General features: G+C 41.8%; 1 protein-coding gene across 1 annotated transcript; it reads left to right on the top strand.

Moving 5' to 3' along the window:
- Positions 1-61: 61 nt before the first annotated feature.
- LOC110915054 lies at positions 62-6,577 on the top strand. Its single transcript, XM_035985696.1, has 4 exons — positions 62-190; positions 617-1,757; positions 5,986-6,039; positions 6,315-6,577. The coding sequence occupies exons 1-4, from the start codon at positions 62-64 to the stop codon at positions 6,329-6,331; spliced, it is 1,341 nt and encodes a 446-aa protein (XP_035841589.1). The 3' UTR covers positions 6,332-6,577.
- Positions 6,578-12,821: the final 6,244 nt, after the last annotated feature.

The raw sequence follows: 12,821 nt of genomic DNA, 5'->3' as shown, positions 1-12,821 counted from the left end.
AATGGGAATGGGTTATGGTTTAGTTACTAGTATAACATGGTTGGGGATGTTTTGGTGCGCTATGGAAAGTTTCGGGTCTGCCCAGGGCCGTTTCGGGTTGAAAAAGGGGCTGGAAATGAAAGATTTTAGTAAAACAGCGTTTGCACAACAGGAAGGCCGTCGGCGACGGACTCCTATACCGTCGGCGACGGTACCCCTTCACCCGACGGCCTAACTTCCTGCCTATGGACAATTGGCAGCGACGCAACATTCCAGGGACCGTCGGCGACGCACACATGTGCCGTCGGCGACGGCCCTCCCTTGTTTGATTTTCCTGAATTGCTTGTTTGTTATACCGAAACTCCTTAGTTCAGTTCTAGTCTTCTTAAATGCTTGAAAACCCTTCAAGGTGACAACAAGACTATGAAAGTTAACCGACTTACGTGTCCAAGGGTGAACGTGTGAAAGAATGAGAAGTGGTATATACAAATGAATGAAGTAAGCGATGTAATACGAATGTTGTAAGAGAGGTCGAATGGATCTATAATTTAAGAGAATAAATTATTAAGAATGAATAATGCATAGAATGACGAGGAGAACGAATGTAATAATGTTTGACGCGAATGTTTATTTGTAGATGGCAAGTGGAGGAAACACGGATGCAACCGAACGTATAACTCGAAGCGAGTTAAACAAGATGATCTCGGATGAAGTAACGAGGGTAATTGATGCAAACGTTTCCAAGCTAGCACAAGAGGTGGAGGGCCAAGTACTAAGTACGGTAGAAAATATGATCACGGGCAAGGTGGATGAATTGAAGGAAATGATAGCCGGAATTCAAGACAAGAAAGAGGCAAGACGGTGCACCTACAAGGATTTTATGGCATGTAAGCCTACGACCTTTAACGGGGAAATTGACCCCATAGAATGCCAAAGATGGATAGCTAACATGGAAGGGGTGTTCATTCGGAGTCATTACGACAAGGAAGACCAAGTCATGTTTGCCACGGGGCAACTCATGCGAAGGGCTAAAGATTGGTGGGACTCGTATACTAAGGAGATTGGGGACAATCGAGTTCAAACCTTGACTTGGCAAGAATTCAAACAGCCTTTTATCAAGTACCATTGCCCACAATCAGCTGTGGATCGAATTCAAGAAGATTTTCTCCGATTGCGACAAAGGGATGAATCAGTTAACGAAATCACGAACACTTTCCTCGATCAACTGAAGTTTTGTGAAGAAATAGTTGGAACAGAAAGGAAGAAGATTATTCGTTATCATGGCATGCTCAAAGCTGAAATTCGGGAGTTCATAACTCCTTCAAAATGTGAAACTTTGGACGAGATCATTGATTTAGCAAGGGATAGAGAAATCGAGATAAAGAGGCAAGATGAACGTGGGGAGAAAAGGCAAACCGAGAAGGGGTCAGCTCAAGGCTCATCTAAGAAACCCAAAACGCATGATCAAGGAAAGAAGGAAGCTTCCAAAGGCGGGTTTCCACGATGCAAAACATGTGGAAAACCCCATTCCGGTGAATGCTTGTTGGGAAGGAAGGGGTGTTACAATTGCGGGCAAGAAGGGCATCCGTACTATAACTGTCCGAATCCCAAAAGGGTGTGCTACAATTGTAATGAATCGGGCCATGTGAAAGCCGATTGCCCAAAGCTCAAACAAGGGTCGAAGAAAGAAGGAAAGAAAGAAGAAACCGCGAAAGCGAAGGGAAGAATGTTTCAAATCTCCACGGAAGAAGCAAGAGCTCACCCGAATGTGGTCTCAGGTATCTATATGATAAACTCTATACCCACTTATATATTATTTGATACCGGAGCTAGTAGGTCATTCATTTCTAGTGAGCTTGTACGTTCCCCTTTATTCACGATAGAAAGAATGTGTACACCTCTCGAAGTAGAAATTGCCGACTGTAAGAGTTACCTTTTGCACGAAATATGTAGAGGTTGTAAAATCACTATAGATGATGAAGATTTTGATATTGATTTGATTCCCATGGTTTTGGGAGAATTTAAAGTAGTGGTAGGTATGGATTGGTTATCCCGTTATCACGCGGAAATTTTATGCGAAAATAAAATTATTCATGTGACATCCCCTAAAGGGAAACGGGTAACCATTCATGGGGAAAGGGAAGTAGGAGCAAAATTTTGCACTATCCTAGAAGCAATTAAGTACGTGAGGAATGGGAGTAAAGCATTTTTGGCCTATGTAGTCGATACCAAATTAGGAGCTTTAAAAATTGAAGATACTAAGGTAGTGAATGAATACTCGGATGTATTTCCGGACGAATTGCCGGGACTTCCACCCGAGTGGGAAGTCGAGTTTCGTATCGAAGTAGAACCGAATGCCAAACCGGTAGCCAAAGCCCCTTACCGGTTGGCACCCGCGGAAGTACGGGAATTAATGGTCCAATTACAAGAACTTCTTGACAAGGGTTTCATACGCCCTAGCGTATCCCCGTGGGGAGCGCCTGTTTTGTTTGTTAAAAAGAAAGATGGGTCGATGAGAATGTGCATCGACTACCGTGAACTTAACAAACTCACGGTAAAGAACCGATACCCACTTCCGAGAATAGATGATCTCTTTGATCAACTACAAGGGGCAAGTTGGTTCTCAAAAATCGACTTGCGATCGGGCTACCATCAAGTACGACTAAGGGAAGAGGATGTACCTAAGACTGCGTTCAGAACTCGCTACGGACATTACGAATTCCTGGTAATGTCATTCGGGTTCACTAACGCTCCGGCCGCTTTTATGGATCTAATGAATAGGGTATGCCGAAATATGTTAGACCGGTTTGTCATAGTGTTTATTGATGACATTTTAGTATACTCTCGTAGCGAGTCTGAACATGCAAGTCATTTACGTCAGGTACTCGAAACGCTTCGAAAGGAAAGATTATATGCTAAGTTTTCTAAGTGTGCGTTTTGGCTTAGGGAAGTGCAGTTTTTAGGACATGTAATTAACGAAAAGGGGATTTTAGTGGATCCCTCTAAGGTAGAAGCCGTGATGAAATGGGTACCCCCGAAGAATGTAGGTGAAGTAAGAAGTTTCTTAGGTCTAGCCGGCTATTATCGGAGATTTATCCAAGACTTCTCCAAAATAGCCCTCCCTTTAACTAAACTAACAAAGAAAGAAGAAAGGTTCGAATGGAATGATGATCAGCAGAAAGCTTTTCGAATGTTAAAGGAGAAATTGTCAAGTTCCCCCATTCTAACGCTGCCAGAAGGAACGGAAGACTTAGTGGTTTATGCAGACGCATCTCATCAAGGGTTGGGTTGTGTCTTGATGCAACGAGGCAAGGTCATTGCCTATGCTTCAAGACAACTAAAGCAACATGAAATTAACTATCCAACCCACGATCTCGAACTGGCGGCGGTAGTGTTTGCCTTAAAAATCTGGAGGCATTATTTGTATGGAACGAAATGCACCATTTATTCGGACCACAAAAGCCTTAGATACTTCTTCGAGCAGAAAGATCTCAATATGAGACAACGAAGGTGGCTAGAGTTGATCAAAGATTACGACTGCGACATTCTTTACCATCCGGGAAAAGCTAATGTTGTAGCGGATGCGCTAAGCCGGAAGGAATACCCACCACCCATTCGAGTGAAATCGATGAGAATGATAGTTACACCAAACCTTCTTGAAACGATACGGAAGGAGCAAGACGAGTCCTTGAATAAAGGCGATCCGAAAGGTGAAAGAACGAAAGGGTTTGAAGGTGAACTTGAAGCAAACGCGAGCGGATTAAGAACAAGGTTTGGGCGAGTTTGGATACCGCGACACTGTGAAGCAAAGACCTTATTATTGGAAGAAGCACACAAGTCCCGTTACTCGGTCCATCCGGGAGCCACTAAAATGTATCGCGATTTGAAGGAAAATTATTGGTGGCCGGGAATGAAACGTGATATTGTTAAGTATGTATCTAAATGCTTGACATGTTCCCAAGTAAAGGCGGAACATCAAAAACCTTACGGGAAACTACAACCCCTAGAAATTCCGGTATGGAAATGGGAGAATGTGGCTATGGATCTTGTGACCAAACTTCCGAAAACCAAGAAAGGGCATGATGCAATATGGGTCGTTGTTGACCGTCTTACCAAAAGTGCCGATTTTCTACCCATTCGAGAGACCTATTCCTCGGAAAGGTTAGCGGAAGTTTATGTGAATGAAATTGTTTCCCGCCATGATGTGCCGGTGTCTATCGTCTCAGACCGGGATACGCGATTCACCTCCCGCTACTGGCGGAAGTTTCATGAAGGAATGGGTACTCAATTGCATCTAAGTACCGCATACCACCCGCAAACGGATGGCCAATCCGAACGAACGATTCAAACTCTCACAGACATGTTGAGAGCATGTGTGATAGATTTCGGGGGAAATTGGGATGGACATTTGCCGCTAGTAGAATTTTCATATAATAATAGCTACCAAAGTAGTATACAAATGGCGCCGTATGAAATGCTGTATGGAAGAAGGTGTAGAACCCCGGTTTGTTGGGGAGAAGTAGGGCAAAGGGAACTCGCACCGAATGATGTGGTGGCGATAACCAACGAAAAGATCGACGTCGTACGGGCTCGGTTAAAAGCGGCGCAAGACCGACAAAAGTCCTATGCGGATAGAAGAAGTCGCCCTATCGAGTTCCAAGTGGGGGACCGAGTATTTTTGAAGGTGTCTCCGTGGAAAGGTATAATTCGATTTCGTAAGCGAGGAAAGTTGGGTCCCCGATATATTGGACCGTTCGAGATTCTAGCTCGAGTTGGAAAGGTGGCCTACCGGTTAAATCTACCATCTTCTTTGGAAGGGATTCATAGTACCTTTCACGTGTCGCAATTACGAAAATGCTTAGCGGATGAAACGGCCCATGTACCAATTGAAGACATTGAGATCGATGAGAAAATGAATTATATAGAAAGACCGGTAGCTATAAAAGATTCCAAAGTAAAGACGCTTCGTAACAAGGAAATCAAGCAAGTCTTAGTCCAATGGCAACACAGAAAGGGATCGGATCTCACTTGGGAGTCGGAGGATGAGATGAAGAAGTTCTACCCGTTTTTATTTGGTACGTTAGCCGGGTTTCGAGGACGAAACCTCTTTTAAGGGGGGTGGACTTGTAACACCCCAAAACCTACAAGCATGTACATTATATAGTTAAATAAAAATATAAACCTAGTTAGAATGTAATTTGAAAGAATAACCTAAAAGAGAAGGTTTAGTTAATTAAAGACAAATTGTAGAAACTTGAGGGACCAAATAAGGGAATGGGGAAAGTGATTTTCTTAAAAATAAAATACTAACACACACCACACACACTTCAGTGTGTGTGTGTGTCGACTGAACCAAGGGGAAACAAACCCAAGCCCTCAAGTTCTACAAATTCAGCAAATTGAAGGAGAATTCTTGGTCCAAATCATTGCATGTTCGCATAAAAACGATCATCTAAGCTAGACAAACGAATGGTAAGTCGAATTCCATGATTTGGTAATTTTTCATGAATGGGTTTTGATTTAGTATGAAGCTTTCTTTGAAATTGATTATGAATGTATGTTGAAATTACCTTATAGAGGGCCAAATCATGTTTAATTTCTGATTTAGTTAAAGATTTATATAAAACCCACTTGCAAATGTGATGATAGGAAGAATTATAAAAGTTCTATGTTAATTGGTATGATGACTAGAATTGGTAGTGTTCATATCAACGGGTTGTTAGTTAGAAACAATTTATGAATGAAAGTTGCATAGAAAATTATTAGAATTTGATGTTCTTGATGAAGTTGATATGAAATGGTTAGGTTATGCTCATAATACTTGTACTCTATGCTTGATAGGTAGTACGCACGCCAAGTGTTTGTTAAAATGCTTGAAAGAAATAAATCTCATATTGATGCATTATTACATTGATTAGGACCTAGACAACCTTGAATGATAATGCGTATCTTAAGAACGAATTTCAAATATGACATGAGATTAAAGTATGTGAATTCGGAATGTAGGAATAAAAGAAGAAAGTTCAAGTCAATCCGGGTCGCAAGCGAAGGACGGCAAAGGTAAGTTTGCTTACACAAGACTATTGGCATGTTCTATTATAGTACTTTATCAATTAATGGTTGAAGTTGTTTACTTGTAAGAAAGCTATTGTATTTCGATTGCATAACATAAATATGGGTCGAACGAGTTAGAAGGGTAATGTACCAAGTTAAGGACGAATTCATGTAGGTATGAAGATTAGAAAGGTTTACTTGAGATGCATGTTTGTAATTGATGTCGTATGAATTCTTTGTTTCTTTGTAATAAAGACGGCTAACGGTTTGGTTGAATGTAGGTAAAGCAACTTGCTAAATGGCGTCGCTTGGATCGAACACCCTCATGATGCACGCTTCCGCAAGGATATTAGCTTCGGTTAAAACTTTTGTTAAATGTACTTTTTGGTAAAACGGGTCTTTTGTAAGTAACAAAACTTGGTCGTTGTTAGTGGTCGAACTCGTAGTCGAAGACAATGTTAGTTATTTATCAAATGTTGGGTTGTAAGCTATTTTAATATCTCCTAGTTAATTATGCTATGGTAAAATGCAGAATTTTCACTTATGAATTATTTGACCCGTTTGGTATTTTTGTCGAATGAAGCTCGTTAGTGTCTTTTTAAGTTTTAGACCTTACAAATCATAAGCATGGTGACCTCCTCCAAGCCTGCAACAATCACTGAGGCAATTGATCTGAGCGTGACTCTCACTGAGGAGGCTATCCGCCTAAACAAGTTCGATGATGTCGAGACAAAGAAGAAGGAGACTCACGTCGAGTCGTCCGGGAGTAACAAACGAAAGTTCTCGAAGTTCAAGCAAGGCACTAGTGGGGTTGTTAAGAAAGGAGAGTCGAGCGCCCCAGCTCAGGTTACAACAGGTAGTGGAAAGAGAGGAAAGGGATATATGGGCACCCAGCCCAAGTGCAACATCTGCCAGCGTCACCATTCTGGCCGGTGTGGTTTGAAAGTGTGTGAAGCGTGTGGGAAACCTGGCCACTCGAAGGATTCTTGTTGGGCCACTGTTGGCCAGGGAGGCCAAGGAGGATTTGGAAACAGAAATAATAACCGGTGTGGAAATGGAAATCGCCCACAGGGAAACAATGGAGGGAATGGAAATCGAGGCAACCATGTGAATCAAGCTGGAAATGCGAACCGAAACAACAACAATCAAGCTGGAAACAGAGGTGGAAACGGGCAAAGACCTGGATGTTTTAACTGTGGTGATATTGGGCACTATAAGCGGAACTGCCCAGAATTGAATCAAGCCCGTGGAAGAGTTTTCAATATCGAAGCGAGGGAAGCGCGCCAGGATCCCAATGTCGTTATTGGTACGTTCCCTGTAAACCAACGCTATGCATCCGTTTTATTTGATACTGGTGTCGATTATAGCTTCGTATCGTTAGAGTTTAAGAATATGCTTGGGTTAGCCGCTAGTAAATTAGATATTCCGTACTCAATCGAATTGGCGAATGGAAAGTTGGTAGAAGCCAATGAAGTGGTCAGAGGTTGCGTAATCGAATTGGGAGAGCGTGAGTTTGCTTTGGATCTACTACCAGTCCAGCTGGGAAGCTTCGACGTGGTGGTAGGAATGGGTTGGTTATCAGGCAACAAGGCAGAAATTGTTTGTCACGAAAAGGTCGTTCGGATCCCGACCGAAGATGGTGAAACAATTGTGGTTCATGGAGAGAAGCGTGATACGCCGTTAAGAATTATCAGCTGCCTGAATGCGCGAAAGTGTTTACAGAAGGGATGTGCTGCCTTCCTGGCACACATTGTGGATAAGAAAGCTGCAAAACCAAAGATCGAAGACATCCCTATCGTGAGGGAATATCCAGAAGTCTTCCCAGAAGACTTGCCTGGATTGCCACCACAGAGGAAAGTGGAGTTCCGCATCGACTTAGTTCCAGGCGCCGCACCTGTGGCTAAGGCACCTTATCGACTTGCCCCATCTGAGATGCAGGAATTGTCGACACAACTTCAAGAGTTGTTAGACAAAGGATTTATCCGACCAAGCTTCTCGCCTTGGGGAGCTCCGGTCCTGTTTGTCAAGAAGAAGGACGGTAGTTTCCGTATGTGTATTGACTACCGGGAGTTGAATAAGCTGACGATCAAGAATAGATGCCCTCTGCCAAGAATCGATGATCTATTTGACCAACTCCAAGGTTCAAGCTTTTATTCAAAGATCGATCTTCGATCTGGATACCATAAGTTAAGGATACAGGAGGAAAGTATCCCGAAGACAGCCTTCAGAACTCGCTATGGACACTACGAGTTCCTAGTTATGCCGTTTGGGTTGACAAACGCACCTGCAGTTTTTATGGATTTGATGAATAGAGTTTGCAAGCCGTACTTGGATAAGTTTGTGATTGTGTTCATCGACGACATTTTGATTTAGTCAAAGACAAAGGCTGAGCACGAACAGCATCTAAGAGCTATTTTGGAGTTGCTGAAAAAGGAGCAGCTGTACGCCAAATTCTCGAAGTGCGAGTTTTGGCTACGTGAAGTCCAGTTTCTTGGACATGTGGTAAATGGAGATGGAATTCATGTGGATCCCACCAAGATCGAAGCGATCAAGAATTGGGAAACGCCAAAGACGCCAACCGAGATTCGGCAATTCTTGGGTTTGGCGGGCTACTATCGAAGGTTCATTGAGGATTTTTCAAAAATCGCTCAACCATTGACACTCCTCACGCAGAAAGATAAGAAGTTTGATTGGGGAATCAAACAGGAAGAAGCGTTCCAGCTATTGAAAGATAAGCTCTGCAATGCGCCAATCTTAGCACTACCGGAAGGTACCGATGATTTTGTGGTATACTGTGACGCCTCGCGTCAAGGTTTGGGTTGCGTGTTAATGCAACGCCAAAAGGTTATAGCTTACGCATCGCGTCAACTGAAAGTGCACGAAAAGAATTATACCACGCATACGCATGATTTGGAACTTGGCGCAGTGGTATTTGCTTTAAAGATCTGGAGACACTACCTATATGGTACGAAGTGTACGATCTTCACAGATCATAAGAGCCTGCAACACATATTCAACCAGAAGGAGTTGAATCTGAGACAAAGACGATGGGTTGAGTTGTTGAATGATTACGACTGTGAGATAAAGTATCATCCAGGGAAGGCGAATGTGGTCGCCGATACCCTAAGCCGAAAAGAAAGGATCAAGCCCATAAGGGTTAGGGCTTTGGAGATGATTATCCAAACCGATCTTTCCTTGCGCATTCATGCCGCGCAAAAAGAAGCTCTTGAGGAAAGAAACCTTGAAGAAGAATATCTCCGTGGGATGGAGAAGCATTTGGTGCCAAACGAGGAAGGAACGTTATGTTTTGAGAAAAGGATTTGGGTCCCTCTGTTTGGTGGTTTGAGGAAAGTTATTTTTGATGAAGCTCACAAATCACGGTACTCTATCCATCCAGGAGCGGATAAGATGTACCAAGATCTTAAGGATTACTACTGGTGGCCTAGGATGAAAGGTGATATTGTTGTTTATGTGAGCAAGTGTTTAACGTGCGCTAAAGTGAAAGCTGAATACCAGAAGCCTTCAGGACTTCTGCAACAACCAGAAATTCCCAAATGGAAATGGGAACAAATCTCCATGGATTTTATTACAAAGTTGCCAAGAACGCCAAGAGGTCATGACACTATTTGGGTAATAGTGGACCGATTAACGAAGTCTGCGCACTTCTTACCTATCAGAGAGAAGGATAATACGAGCAAGTTGGCTGAAATTTACATGAGAGAAATCGTTACGCGCCATGGAGTACCTCTCTCGATCATCTCTGATAGAGACGGAAGGTTCATATCAAGGATTTGGCAATCCTTCCAAGAAGCTTTTGGCTCACAATTGAATCTGAGCACTGCATTTCACCCATAGACCGACGGACAAAGCGAACGGACGATACAGACTTTGGAAGATATGCTGAGAGCATGTGTTATGGATTTGGGAGGTAGCTGGGATAAGCATTTGCCATTGGTCGAATTTTCATACAACAACAGCTATCACACCAGTATTGGTGCCGCGCCATTTGAAGCTCTATATGGCCGCAAGTGCAGATCACCGCTTTGTTGGTCTGATGCAGGTGATAGACAATTGGTTGGTCCTGATATGGTCCAGGAAACCACAGACAAGATCGCACAGATCCGAGATCGCATCAAGGCGGCTCGTGATCGTCAGAAATGTTACGCGGACCGAAGAAGGAAACCTCTAGAGTTTGAGGTAGGTGATATGGTTTTGTTGAAAGTATCACCCTGGAAGGGTGTGGCACGCTTCGGGAAGCGTGGAAAGTTGAACCCGCGGTATATTGGTCCGTTCAGAATCTTGGAAAGAATCGGGTTAGTAGCATACAAGTTGGATTTACCTGCTGAACTGAATGGTGTTCACGATACATTTCATGTATCAAACTTGAAGAAAAGTCCAACTCAAGATACTGTTGTCATTCCCACCGACGAAATTCATGTTGACGACACGCTCCATTTTGTGGAAGAACCGGTTGAGGTTACGGATTGGAAAGTAAACAAGACCCGCCGGAGCAGTGTCAAGCTCTTCAAGGTTCGTTGGAATGCCAAACATGGTCCTGAATACACCTGGGAGCGTGAGGACCGGATGAAAGAGAAATACCCCCACTTATTTCCCAAGAACCCTGCTACTAGAAGCAGAACTTAAAATTTCGGGACGAAATTTTTCTAACGGGGGAAGAATGTGACAACCCTCAATAAATCAGGTATCCGTACGACTTAATTAATAATTAATTACTGCTTTATTACTGTGCTTAATTGAAATTATGGATAAACTGCTACTTGAATACTGATACATGTACATGCTTGCATCATACTTTATTTGTTGTCACTCCATTATTTACATACTGAACTCTAGTGACAACCTTGATGCACAAAAGCACAGTAGCACAATGAATGGATAACCCATCAAACATGCTGATATAGCCAGCATCAGGCAGACACTGCCTCTAAGGCCTGTATGAGCCAGAGATAGTTTGCTACACTTGTAGAGAGTGTAGGGATATAAGGGTTGTAGAACTGCGTCACTAGGTATAAGTTACAGTGACCGGATGTGCCTAAAACGTACTCTAAGTACAAAATTCAGCACTTTAATTAAAAATTCAGCATTTAGCTAACTAATAAAGTGCCAAAACATGAGAAAAATATTACTAGACACTTTCCAAAGTGTCGGGAATAAGTTGTGTCACTAAAAATAGTATTAACGACGCTTTAAAGCTTTGTTAAGCACTTTAACGGATCATTATCCAACCGAACAATCAGACTTTACCCGGAACTTAAAAATATTGCCATTTACATTGTTTTTCTTTTTCTGAGCCAGTTAGGGTCTCCGAATACCCTAACACCCGCTATAATGCATAACACGCTAGTAACCGAGTAACCTCCAACTTAACTTAACTTAATCCTAACTAAATGGTTGAAATTGAACTAAGACCCCCCCCCCTCTAACCGAATTCGGTCCCCAAGGGACACCTTTGTCCTTCATTTGATTATTTAAATCCTAATGTCTAATATCAAGGGAACATGAAATCCTATGGTTAAACTTGTAGAGTTTGTCTATAAGTATGAGGATTAGTCCATCATTCATTTCACACACACAAACTCAACAAAACACTCTCTCCCTCTCCCTTGGAGCTCTCGGCCGAACACACCCACAAACACCCAACCATTTTCGAGTTTTGATCTTGCATTTCCAAGCACATACAAGTGTCAAGGATCTCATACAAAGGAGCTCGGTGCATTCGGATCGTGAAGGACCTCACCTCATTGCTTTTATCCACTCATTCTTCGACTAGTTTCTTCCCTAGCCTCGAGCTAGTAGCAAGTGACTTCAAACACACTCTTGATCTATCTTAAAGTGGTTAAAATGAACTTTGTCGGTTAAAATCTTTGAACTTACAAGAAGACATGCTAAAAGTTTACTAAAATGTTAAATGTGTTGGTTAAAAGCATAAGGGTTGTGTAAATCTTGTAAGACTTGTTTTGTGGTGATTATTTAGTGCCGATCTATGTTGTGGTAGCTCGGATCATCATCTAACCCGGATTGGTCATGTTCATGAATCATGACATAGAGTATGTTTAAGTGTAAAAAGGGGTTAAATGATGAACACTACCACTTACGAAGCATGAACTTGTGTAAAAACGATTTTACTTATGAAATAGTGTTCTAAACTAGTAGATCTACGGATCTACAAACGGTATTTTCAAAGAACCAAGTGTCAAAAGAAAACATATTTTAAAACCGGATCTTTCATGAACAAGTGTGATTTTTACACACACAAGTATGAAAACACTTGTGTAACACTAAGTTTCGACAAAGAACTATTTTTGTAAAATTCGACAAGAAGTTGTAAAGAAGAAATTCCTTTAAAAACGAGACTTTCAAGAAACCAAGTTGATTTATACCAAGATCCACTAAAAGTAATGGAAATTACTACATATTTTTGGACAAACCACAAGTTCATGTAATTTTTGCGATTTATATACATTTTGACTAGTTTGATGGTTGGATATTGTTATTGTTGAACGAGAAAATTGATTGGTTTGAATTTTAAAAGAAAATGATACGCTTGAAAGCGTGGCCACCTCCAGTTACAGGGGAAACTCTGGCGAAATTTTTCCAAAAACCTAACACTTGGAAATATTTTCACTACAAGTGTTATGAATATATTTCTAACCTGTTTTCAAAAATATAAATTTCGCCACGATTTTTATTACGACATTTCTAAGTGTCGGAGGTGGGATTTTTACAAAATAAAAACTTGATAAATATATATTTAGTATATATATTTT

The sequence above is a fragment of the Helianthus annuus genome, chromosome 16 (genome assembly GCF_002127325.2).
Source record: "Helianthus annuus cultivar XRQ/B chromosome 16, HanXRQr2.0-SUNRISE, whole genome shotgun sequence".
Taxonomy (NCBI): Eukaryota; Viridiplantae; Streptophyta; class Magnoliopsida; order Asterales; family Asteraceae; genus Helianthus; species Helianthus annuus.
This window is presented reverse-complemented; position numbering and strand designations above follow the sequence as displayed.